The sequence below is a fragment of the Dendronephthya gigantea genome, unplaced genomic scaffold (genome assembly GCF_004324835.1).
Source record: "Dendronephthya gigantea isolate DGI-Jeju-01 unplaced genomic scaffold, DenGig_1.0 000010F, whole genome shotgun sequence".
Lineage (NCBI taxonomy): Eukaryota > Metazoa > Cnidaria > Anthozoa > Malacalcyonacea > Nephtheidae > Dendronephthya > Dendronephthya gigantea.
In genome coordinates, this window is record NW_021163020.1 from 3,374,546 (window position 1) to 3,387,264 (window position 12,719).

General features: G+C 38.6%; 2 protein-coding genes across 2 annotated transcripts; both read left to right on the top strand.

The window, feature by feature from the left end:
- Positions 1-1,453: 1,453 nt before the first annotated feature.
- LOC114517970 (solute carrier organic anion transporter family member 4A1-like) lies at positions 1,454-7,071 on the top strand. Its single transcript, XM_028537825.1, has 9 exons — positions 1,454-1,628; positions 2,110-2,340; positions 2,994-3,226; positions 3,829-4,078; positions 4,390-4,546; positions 4,671-4,812; positions 4,898-5,055; positions 5,468-5,599; positions 6,119-7,071. Exons 1-9 carry the CDS (start codon positions 1,454-1,456, stop codon positions 6,342-6,344), a joined length of 1,704 nt encoding a protein of 567 aa, XP_028393626.1. The 3' UTR covers positions 6,345-7,071.
- Positions 7,072-8,065: 994 nt separating this feature from the next.
- LOC114518448 (ubiquitin carboxyl-terminal hydrolase MINDY-1-like) lies at positions 8,066-12,718 on the top strand. The gene is made up of 8 exons (XM_028538437.1): positions 8,066-9,024; positions 9,418-9,524; positions 9,730-9,923; positions 10,001-10,143; positions 10,340-10,530; positions 10,972-11,112; positions 11,765-11,945; positions 12,187-12,718. The coding sequence occupies exons 1-8, from the start codon at positions 8,275-8,277 to the stop codon at positions 12,202-12,204; spliced, it is 1,725 nt and encodes a 574-aa protein (XP_028394238.1). The 5' UTR covers positions 8,066-8,274; the 3' UTR covers positions 12,205-12,718.
- The last annotated feature ends 1 nt before the right edge of the window (position 12,719 follows it).

Below are 12,719 nucleotides of genomic sequence, written 5' to 3' on the forward strand. Positions count from 1 at the left end.
ACCAGTGTAGATTTAGAGTTCACCAACGTGAAAGTAATATAAGGCTATGGTGGTTTTCACTGCGACTCGAAGAATCTTATTCAGCGATTCGGCGTATTTGCTTGTAAAGTCAGTCTAGATGTAACGTCACCCTCGAACTATACGGCATGTTACTGTCAGATATGTTCCAATATAACGTCTACAAACAGTGTCTTTAAATAAGTTTGCATGTTGAATAACTACATGTTTTCTTGACAAAATTGAGAAGTGTTTTTGCCTATTTTAGGCCGTTATTATACCACCTTAGATCGGCTCAGATAGGTTTTTCTTGGACTGTAAAATAGTTAAAATTGATATAAACATCGGGCCTTCATGTTGTCTGATCGATTAATCTTGTATACAAGACCACCCAGCCATACAGTCAAAGCACTGTACCCCACTTGCTGCCTAATTTCACAATGTCTCGACACAGGAGCACGCGTTCCCCACTGATGCATGCTGGGACGTAATATACCATTTCCGGCCAATAATGTCCGCTTTCATTCAGTTTGTGTAAATAAGCAATGATCAACCTGACTTGCACAACACAAGGAAAAATTGGGTTCAGGCAGGAGACATCCGAATCTAATATTTACAAATATGTTTTAAAATGTTGCCATGGAAATCGGTTTTTCTAAGTTAATTAAATAAATTTACTTATATTGGATGAACTTTTTATCGCTTCTAAACCACGCATTTAAAGGTCTGTTAACACGATCCAATTCACTCATGATGGATGCTTAATAGTCTGTTTACTTGCAAAGTATATGGGCGCCAAATACTTAAGCGAAAGCAGTGCTGCTCTATCAATAACAAACTACATTCCATACGTCAGAAGTGAATTGGAACCAGCAAAATTGGGTCGTGTGAACAGACCTTAACAAGTTTGTTGGAAACGTCATTTAAGGATAATATATATGGATTACACTTATATCAACTGTCCGTATTTTTTTTGGCAGAAAATGTCGTCTACCCGTTTTGGTTGGTTCAATATTCGTCCCAACAGCCTACAATGTTTCAATACTTCACGATGGCTACTCGCGTTTTTGTGTCTGTTCTACTTTTGTCTGAGCATGGTTATCAATGGTACCTATTCTGTATCGGTGTCCACCATAGAGAAGCGATTTGGTCTCTCAAGGTAACATTTATAAAAAGTTAAACTATTTTATTAATAACGTATTGCCGAAAACATGCTACTGTGCATGAAAGCTCCTGCTAACTACGTAGCCCAGAAATAGCGTGTCCAGTTCAATATATTGCGGCCAGTGACGTACACTCGCAAGTGTGTGCCACTGACCGTAATATGTGAAACTGGACACACATATTTCTGGTCCACCTGCGGTCCTAATAGAACACCCAACATTTCGTGTCCGGCTGAAAACTGTCTTTTTAACGATATATTGAATTGCTCGACGCCGTTTCTTTTAGTTCAACGATGGGCATAGTCACTAGCATGTACGATGTAGCGTGCCTGTTTGTGACCGTGTTCGTCAGCTACTACGGTGGACAGCAAAGCAAGTCCCGTTGGTTGGGCTGGGCCCTCTTCATCCTCGGTATTTCTAACTTCGTGTTCATACTACCGCATCTAATCATTGGCAAGTACGAAGCAGGTAAGGACTGCGAGTCTGTAATGGTACACAGTAGCGTAGCCAGCCTGACGATTTGTCCCGCTATGCTAATATTTTGGTGTTCATTGACTGTGAAAACAATAAATTTCTCAGGAAATTGAATAATTATAAAACTCGAAATTTACATAGCTGGATATTGTCATATCCTCAGGCTGGCTACGCTACTGATGGTACACTATGCCTAATGAATGAACTGAAATATTCAGCCAAATGAAACAAGATATCGCGAGACAACGAGGTATCACGAGACAGATTTGCGAAATGATTTGGTGAATCATGAAATATTCATGAAATCATGATAGGAGAAATCATGTTCAGCGTCTCTGGGATCTTCCAAAATGTTTGGAAACCTATGAAAACTTCCTAGCGATTCTCATATGCCCATAAAGATTTGCCAGTTTAGGTACATAAGACTCTTCAGCAAGATGGTTTGCTCAAGCTTTAAATGTTGTCAATTATTTAGGCGAAAAACAACTTCCTGACGTGTGCGCGGTCAATGCCACCGACAAAGATGTGTGTGATAACAAAGCATTGGGAAAGTGGTATTATCCAGCCATATTCTGCTTCGGAATGTTTTTAATCGGAATCGCAGGGGCGCCTCTGTATGTCCTGGGCGTTGCATATTTAGACGAAAGCGTGAAAAAGAAAATCGCACCAATTTACATTGGGTTTTTCGGCTCCTCTGGGACCGTAGGTAAGTAATAAGCGTCCCTGGTTAAATTGGTCATGTGGTTAAATTGTTGTCCATATATGAGTAAAAATATCCGTGAGGGTAAAATGTCTATATATATGGGTCAAATGCCCGTGAGAATAAAACGTCTATATGGTCTAATTGTCCATGAGAGTAAAATGTCCATATGAGTCAAATTGCCAATGGAAGTAAAATGTCATATAGGTAAAAATATCTATATACTGATGAGATGACTATTTATACCGGACATTTAGGCCCTGTTTATATGAGAGGCGGGACGTGACAATGACCGGGATCTCGCCTTGTATATGTTTGTATATATGTTCGTGCGAGATCCCGCTTTAGGGACGTATTTTGTCATATAAACGCTCGATCTGGCTTGACAATATTACGCTGACATTGCATTATTTGACCAACGTCACTGAACAATATGGTATTCCCGGGAGAAATACTCGTCACGGGTTCCCGTGAGTAAACATCGCCTTTGAAAAACAATCATGTAAGCGCGGGATGGCAAAATATCCCGTCCCGGCACGCCTCTCCAATACACAGGACTTTAGAGACAATTTTCACATGATATAGCAGTCTATTCAGTATAAACTAGAAGTTTGTGAATGTAAGTCATAGTACTTACATACATGCTCATTCTTGGCTAGGGTCTGCCTGTGGTTTCCTATTGGGCGGTATATTCTTGTCATTCTACGTCGACACAGGAACGACCACCGAGCTGACCGTGAACGATCCCAGGTGGGTTGGAAACTGGTGGATAGGAAATGTCATAGGCATCGTTATGGCCATACTTCTTTCTGTGTGGATGCTCGGCTTTCCTAGGAAAATCGGAAGAAAATATTCACTTGGCAGTGAAAACAATGGAAGTGATGAGTCGCATGTGAGTAAAAACTCAGGTCTCAAATAAACATTTGAAGAATGTCTTAAGTTCGCTTATCTCATAATCGCTCGAAATTGACAAGTGGGGCGGGATTATGGTTAGCGTTGTCCCTCTATATAATAAAGAGCCGGTTGAACTGTTAGTGCTCCTGACATAAATGAAGTTGCCATAGGTTTCCATCAGCGTGATGAGGTGTTACCCTTCAAACGATCTGTACCGAACTCTCTTAATATTTCCCCCAAAGATGCTTTATATATCATTATATCAGTTTCCTTTTATGATATGTTGCACACTGGACAATTAGGATACATTTATTTCCAAATAGATACAGCCATCCAGATAAATAGTTTACGTTTCCTTCTGTTCAAAATACGAACAGAAAGGGATACGTAGCTTCATAGAAGGCAGCTTAGAACTGACCGACCAATATAAATAGAACTAGCTCTATTTGTGGAAACTGGTAGTAGTAACACCACGTAACAAAACATTCCCCAATATCAAGGGAACGGTTTAGAGCAGCCTCATCCAACAATAAGTGAACCATATAACGTTAAGCCAAATGTGAATCCCTCTCTAAATAAGTCCTAATCTGTGATCTATAGGTATTTCAATTTTCTGAAACCATGAGTCATATGGACATTAAAAAGCTTCCAACGGTAACCAGGGAGTTATTCTTTATTCCTGGGTATATATTCCTGTGCTTCGGGAGCGCGCTGGAGTATTTCGTCATCACCGCAGCAATGGCGTTCTTTCCGAAAGTCATATACGTTCTCTTCAGTACGCCGTTGTCCGAGCTAAGCTGGCTTTATGGTACCGCTGTTGTGCTGCCCATATTAGCTGGACAAATATTAGGTGAGTAAAAAACTTTAGGAAGAAATATAGGAGTGATCATGGTTTTATATCAAGAACAAGATCCAATTTTGTTCCAAATCACTTTTGATGGATGTTTTATAGTCTATTAACTTGCAATGTATATGGGTTGCAAATCAACTAAAACCAATGCAGTATTGCTTTACCAATAACAGACTACATTTCATACGTCAGAAGTGAATTGGATCTGACAAAGTTGGATCGTGTGAACGGGCCTTTTGTCTGTCATACCAAGGCTAAAAACACTATAAACCTAACACATGTACCAACTCAATCACATTATAAACTAATAGGTGCCTACATTAACAAAAGAATGGAGCTGAACGGTATCCAAGCAACAAAAACGGTGTGCATCACAACGTTCATAAGTATGATTGTGGGCCTGTTGTATTTGACAACGCAATGTTCAGGACAAGAGGTCGTTGGATTGACACTGCCAGTTGGGAATAGGTTGGTTGCATACCATATACCATACCAATATCATAACATACCACATCAGTACATAACATACCACACACCATACAATACCAAGCCATCCCACAGCACTAATACTTACCCATCTCGTTTTCCACAGAACCAACGAGTTAATCTCAGACTGCAACGTGAACTGTGACTGCACAAACTGGTTGTACTTCCCGGTCTGCGACACTCAAAGAAAAACAACCTATCGCTCTCCGTGTATAGCAAGATGCACAACGAAACAAGAGGACAAAATGGTATTTTAACTTTCATATTTCAATTCTTGAGTTTAAGCCACAAGTTCTGAGAATAAATCTCAAATAACATACATCTTTCATTCAGGTTTTTACAGGCTGCCGATGCTCAAGCAGTGAGGAGTTAGCTTACGGTAAATGTCCGTCAAAATGTGGTGTAAAGGCTGCAATATTTGTCCTCCTTACAGCACTCTTTGGCTTCACATCATTCCTCGCGCAAACACCAACAGTCATCGCTATTCTCAGGTAACTTATTTACTATAATTATTCAAATGTTGATTTGTTCCTAAACGAACCACAACTCCAATTGTTCCTAAACGAACCATAATCCGATTGATTTCCTACAACTTTCCTATGAAAATTTAGTACGTATTCTATGAAAATTGTCCCGTTATAAACACGAACACGAGTTTGGCCATGCATGACACAAGGAAATAATCTATTTACTGTTATTTGCGTGAACATATGTTGAAATTTGCGTTATCATGTTAAACAAACTACATCTCGAATTTCGAAAAACGAAATGTTTTCAGTCAAAACAACTCTATTGTTTTTGAAAGTGTCTGAAATCATCGAAAAATTTTTTAAATACGACGTTGCCCAATATTATTTCAACCAATTCTCGCTTCATCGATACGTTATCGTGGTACTTTTACAGATCCGTGCCTGACCGTCTGAAAGCGTACGCATTAGGATGGCAGATGATATTTATCCGTTTACTTGGAGCGATACCAGGCCCCATTATTTACGGAAAACTTATTGATACAACATGCATATTGTGGCAAGATAAGTAAGTTGATTTTTTCCTCAGTTAAATTTAGCTGTTAATCCAAGGGAGTAACTATAGAATACCCCGCCACATGTCAGTGTTGTTTTCCTGTGGCTACCTGGCAACATACATGCGAACATCTCTTCCTTATTCCTATACCAACACGACTACATGGCTACATGGCTACTTGCATGGCTACATGGCTACATGACTACATGGCTACATGCGTGGCCACCGATGGCTACATGCGTGGCCACATGGCTACATGGCTACATGGCTACATAGCTACGTGGCTACATGGCTACGTGCCTAATGGCTACTTGCCAACATGCATGGCTATATGGCTACTTGGCTACATGGCTACTTGACCACTTGGTAACTCTAACCCCAACCCTAACCCTAACCCTCACCTTAACCCTAAATGTAACCAAAAGATATACACGTAGCCAGTTTACATAGTACTCTCGCATGCGGGGTATTCTATAGTTGTACCATGAATTTTTTGGACGACATTTCAGGTATTTTCTCGCTGTTCTTCAGGTGTGGTAGTCGTGGCAACTGTCTCGAATACGACAACGAAAAGCTAATCAACGTCACCGCTGCCGTGGCAACCATCTCAAAATTCTTCACAACATTATTTTTCATGCTTGCTTGGAAATTTTTAAAACCGCTTCCACCCACCGTAGAAGTTAATGGAAATGGGGGCGTAGACTATAGGATGCCCGAGTCCTCGGACACAACGCCTATTCGCAGCGATAATGTATGAAAGATATAGATTAAAATAAAAAAAGAGTGGTATAAATTTACAGTGAAATGGCATCATGGTAGAGCCAGCTATGAACGTAATCGCAAGCGTTTTTTGAGCATAAAAAACACGCGTTTCGTGAACATCAACACGCGCAGTTTATGGGCGTGCACCCAAGTTAAATGAACATCCAAGTAGGGATTTTCAAGTGTTTGCTGAAAGTCAGGCTTGTCAACAACTTGTTACCGTCAAACAACAGTATCTTCGAATATAGAAAGCATTTAAATTTTCATACATTTCATCATTATTTGACAGTGATTTCCATATATAATAAATTATGAATATAGGCCTAAAATGCACCAAAGACAGTGAAATCAAATTATAGACATAAAATGCATTTTATCGATAAAGTTACCAATGTTGCATTGCATTTAAAGAGAACTTCCAATCAGAGTTTTCAACTCTCAAGCAAGATGGTGCACTACCAACTAATGGTTATTGAATTGTACTAAATTAATTAGTATTTGTCAATCTTATAGCAAGTTGTTCACAAGATCTGATAAACAGTTCGTTTACAAGCTTGTTAACAAACTGTAGACTTGGTTGTCATTCAAATTCATCTGCCATTTATTCTTGACCAATGGTGTAGATCTTGGCAGCAAGTCTTAAGCCACGAGAACCATTAATAAGCAATCATAAACATTATATTTAAGACATAACAATAGTATTTTAAACATCAGTGCTAGCATATCAACAATTGTACAATCAAATACATCAATTGTAAATAAAATGCTTATAAATTGTATTCATATTTATATCAACTCTATTCTAGATAGTTTTATCATTTCTACAGTGCTTCAACACCGTTTCGCTGTTAGACAGTATTGATCAGTATTATAAAGTGAATTGAAGGATTCCTGCGATCAGTGTTCAACGTACGTAAGGAAACATCAGTACCTTTATTATTGCATCAAAGGCTGGACTATTTAGGGTTTTTAGAAGAACGAGGGGAAATCGTAAATACATTCAGTCAAACCGCACTTCTCAGTTCAAAACAACCAAAGCGTGAGTTTGAAAACCACCCAATACAAGTTCTGTAACACCAAAGGTATGCCCTGATTGAATCACCGAATTGTGTATTCACACAAAAGTATTCACCAGGTATTTTCATGCCACGTTACGATGCTAAAACTCACCGTTAAATTGCAGACTTTTCTAGTAAACGATGAGGACCAGATTAGAACAAAATTTAAACGCCAAACCGCAGTGTAAAGTAACAAATTAAATTTTTGAAATGAACATCAAAGATGTAACAAAAACGTGTAACTCATGAGAGAACTGGGGAGAATTGTTTAATTTTCCCGCCATTTTGATCTCAATAAAAGTACTGAATGGAAGTCAACCACCGAAGTCATTCCAGTGATCGAAGTCGCAAGATCGCATTCGCAGGGAGAAAGAGATTGGGCCGAAAAATACTTGTTCGGCTTCGTTTTCTTTAGTTAAAATGAAATGAACTTAGCTGGTTATCAAAAAAACAAACAAGAGGACAGAAACATACGATTGTTTAGGACAATTCGGACGCACAATCGCACAGAGTACAGATCGATCGGCTGATCACAGCATTCTTCATTCATTTGCAAAAGTAGCGTGACAATCATGGTCCAGTACAATTAATAGATCAGGGTGCATTTTTTCTACGTTTCCGGTTTATACAAAAATGTTACATTTCGTTTCCAGAAACATAACATGGCGACTTTCATTGACAAAATATAAACACACTTTGATATTGTGTTTGCTTTTATATAATGGCGCCTAAAATGATTTTATGTGAAGGAAATTGCTAAAATCCATAACGTGAATTCATCCCCGTCGGCAGAAAACGAGAAATTGAATGATTCTGAGGGTAAACAGAGTTTGAATGAGGGTATAAAGTATAAACGATATCGACGTAATGGACGAGGAGAACAATTCTACGTCGAATTTGGAAGAAGATGATGGAACCAAACAATTAGAACCAAACACACTCGCTGGGATTGATGTTATGATAGATGAATCTCAGGATGGACATACCGATGCGGTTTCAAGCGATTTGACGGATAAAAAGAAAGAAACACACGTTGATTTGAAAGATACACCTGTTCATTGGGAACATGCCGAAAATAGCCCAATTGCAGATAGCAAAGAAGCCGAAAAAGTGCAGTCTAATTCTTTAAAACAACCGACGAATAGCGAAATTATTAACGAAAGTAACATGAGTGATGTTAATAGGTCAAAATCGACTAACTCCACAGACGAATCAGAGAATGGCCAAAGGAATACGAACGACATCAATAATTCTGGAGAATCAAAGACTGACGATACTAAAAATAATGTCGAAGAATCCAAATTTGACGAGAAAAACGATGATCCAGGTGGTCCAAGCAGTTCACAAGGACCAAAAACTGGTGGTAGCCAAAATGAACCCGATCAAAATGAATATTTAGATGACAATAATAGTCCACATTACGTCAAATGGATAACGTGGAAAGGAATGAAGACCGCCATTGTTACGCAGAATGATAATGGCCCATGCCCTTTACTTGCAATTATAAATATTTTGTTATTAAGGAGAGTTATTGAATTCCCAAGCATGCAAGAAATGGTCACCACGCAGCAACTTATGGATTATTTGGGTGATGTTGTGCTAAAGGAGATTCCAGAGGTTGGTGCATGGTGTAACCAATAATGGATCAACCAGTCAAGGAAAAATGAAAAATTTTCCCACATGAGCTCAACTCTCCCCCTTTTTTTCATGCATGCACCTGTGTAGTATTGCTGTTTAGTATATAATAGTTCAGTTTCTGCATAGGTGGTTTTTAAAGGTCTGCAATGGTTGTTTTCAAAGGTCTTTAAAGGCCAAAGAGGTCTTTGAAACAACAAAATCTAATATAGATGTCCAAATTTCAGGTTTCCCTATAGTCTGTAATGTAATTCTTGGGGCCATGCACAAAAGACATAATTTGTAAAACTAATTAACCTAACCTAGTAACTTAGTCAGACTTATTTTCAATAAAGTATATATGTACTGTTAATTTCTTTCATGTATTTCTTTCAGAATTTAGCAGAAGGAGCACAAAGAAACTTTGAACAAAACATGCAAGATGCTTTGGGCATTTTGCCAAAACTCAAAACTGGTCTGGACGTCAATGTTAGATTTACAGGGTACGTGTTGTTTAAAATTGAAGTAGCTAATTGTGTGGTTCAACTACCATTACACAGAGGAGAATCTCTGGTCAATATTTGCAAATATTCTAAAATATTCTAATGTGCTCATACTAAGATTTTGTAGTCTTCCTCAGATTTTAAGGTTTTTGACAGAGTTGTAATCTATTGGCCAAGTTTTAATTTATATTTTGTGTTCCCATAGTGTTGGTGAATTTGAATTTACACCAGAATGTGTAATATTTGACTTATTGAGTATTCACCTTTATCATGGATGGCTGGTTGATCCCCAGAGTACCGAATACAAAAAGGCGATAAAGAACCTTAGTTATAATCAACTGGTAGAGAAAATTGTTGCAAGTAAAGAAAGTAATGAAGATAGTGAATTATCATCTGAGGGTATGTTAGATGTATATTTAAAGCTAATTTGTGTATAGAAAATTTCTGATTAATAACAATCAACCATATTTTCGAAGGTCTTTTAGCAGAGACGTTCCTCCAAGATACAGCGAACCAGCTCACATATCATGGTGTCTGCGAGTTGAACGCTAAATTAAACCGAGATGAATTATGTGTGTTTTTCAGAAATAATCATTTCAGTACATTGTACAAACATAAGGTAGACTATGATCAAGAAGTCTAATTGAGTCCTACAATTAACAAAACTAGTTTGTGTATTTCTTGACAGAAAGCCTTGAAATAAGTCAACAAATATATGCTCAAGACTTTGGCATGAAAACTACCCAAATTGACAAATTCATCTCACTAAATCGTATTGCAGTTGGCCATCAAAACGAACTCTTATTTTCATGCAGGGTGAATTATTTCTGCTTCTGACCGACCAAGGTTTTCTGACCGAGGACAAAATTGTTTGGCAAACGTTATCAAACGTGGATGGAAGTGGTGTGTTCGTTGATTGCAATTTCAAAAGCTTATCAATGAAAAACGAGCCTGTGCAGTCCAACTGGTCAACGGGCAACCCCGCTTTATCCCAAGAGGACCAAGAGTAAGTCGATTTAGCTTGGAAAAATTGTTCTCTCTCTGTGAATTTTGCCTACGGTAACGATTTTACTTACATTGATATATTGGCTTCTGGCATTTTAAATATCTTGTCTGAATATGATATTTTTCCCGTTTTTCCCACATCCTAAAAGCGTTCACATATTTGATTGTATATGTACCAGCGACGACCAGTGAGAACTGTTTACCTACAATAGTGTTAAAATGTTTACACGAAAATTTAAAAAGTTCTCAAAGACTGAAACTATTGAACAATAGTTGGCGGGGAGAACCGAGTACTAATCCCTGTCGACATGCGCGCCACAAATCGTTTGGGGCACATTCTAAGATTTTGCATTTGGGCGGACTTACAACTCACAGAACCCCCTCCCCCGTCCTACGAAATAAACAACGTTTGACATTATAAACAACTCCAATTTTACCACAGCTACATGTTAGCCTTGTCAATCCAGAACGAACAACAACAAGGGCCGCAACCATCTTCCCCAGCACAGCCCCAGTTACCCGACGCCGCACTACACCCCCAAGAAAACCGGGGAAATGATATGAGCGAACAGGAATTCTACGAGTAAGTTTCCAAGTATAATAAGTGTTGTATAAGGACTTTATGGTTGTACCATAAAGTTAAGCAAGTTCGTATGCCTTAGTTTTTATTAAGGCCAGACACATGCACCCATGGCTCTTAAAATCATCTTTCGCTTTCTTTAATCTGAGTAAGATTACTTAGATTATGAGACGTTCATATGAGACGGGCCAGCCCGGTTTAGCCGGGATCGTTCAGGCGGCCAATCTCACCAGAGCCAGGCTGGCCCGGTTCCATATGAATGCAATCTTACAAATATAGTGAAATAATATGTGAAGCGAAATCCCGGCACTGCCGAGCTAGCCCATCTCATATGAACAGGCCTGCTTTTCGCTGTCGCGTTTTTTGCACGTAGCTACGTACACACGCGTAAAACTTTCTAAGTTGTTATCTATATAGCTAATTAATTTTATGCCAGAAAGAACACACCAAATCATCAACAGCATGTATTCAATCGTTGTTTCATAAGTATCATTTAATTGATTTTAAACGTTTACGTGCGTATTCGTACGTACAAAAAACGCGACAGTGGAAATAGCCCTTATCGTATTAACGAGCGAAAGAGCAACCTTCGGTTAGTCTAAACTCTAAACTTTAACACAAATCGACGGTTAATCTTCCAAGTTCTACCTTTTAGTTTGCAGTTCGCGAGGCAACTCCATCAGGAAGAACAAGCGAGGGTTGGAGTTGGCGTGCCACAACAGCATCAAAGACAACAACAACGACAACAGCAAGTGCTTCAAAGAAGAACAGGACGCCGCCAATCACCCCCTCCCCCTGGTGTGCACGAAAACATCCAAAATAGGGAAAGAGAAGGGGTAAAAGTTTCTTTCCTTCATTCCTTGAAATAATCACACCATGCAGTACTACAAAACTTAAGTTTTAGCTAAGCTAACCTTGGATATAGTTTTTCCCGAAAAGCACCGTTATCTCTCAGTATAAAGGCCACGTTATGAACAATCTATAAACAAACTTTACGAATATTGGCCATAACTTTACCAGTTTTCTGAAGAAGTTATGGGATAGGTATATACTTACCAGATTTTTTGTTTCTTTTAGACCTGTGTAATTCTTTGAAGAGCTCCAAGTTTGCATATGAACGATGGTCATTTGTCTGGAGTGAATAATAGCCTGATAATAGCTAATGTGCAATGACGGATAATATAAGAAAAACATTAAATATATAAAATCAATGTTCACTATATTTATTATGAATAAGGGTTAGGTGGACTTTATGTAATGTAAATCCCCGTGGGACGACATGCATCTAAGAACATTATGCCAAGATTGCGATATGTTAGTAGGCAAGTTCATAATCATGTGCCTGCTCACAGGCTAACCAAAGTCCGCCATAATAAAAGCTAAAGAAGCTGGGACAATCTGAGACTTGCTAATCAGGCTGTCGCGTCGTACGCGGAAGGACCTGGGTACGAAGATACTATCTTGGACAATTACTTGCACTTGTTTGCACTTGACGTTGATTAACGTAAAATTCAAGTCCTTTAATTGCGCGCTGTTTATTGGGGTAGAATAAAAATTATTGTAGGAGAATATTTTTTGGATCATTTGTAATGTAATTATATGAATATGAA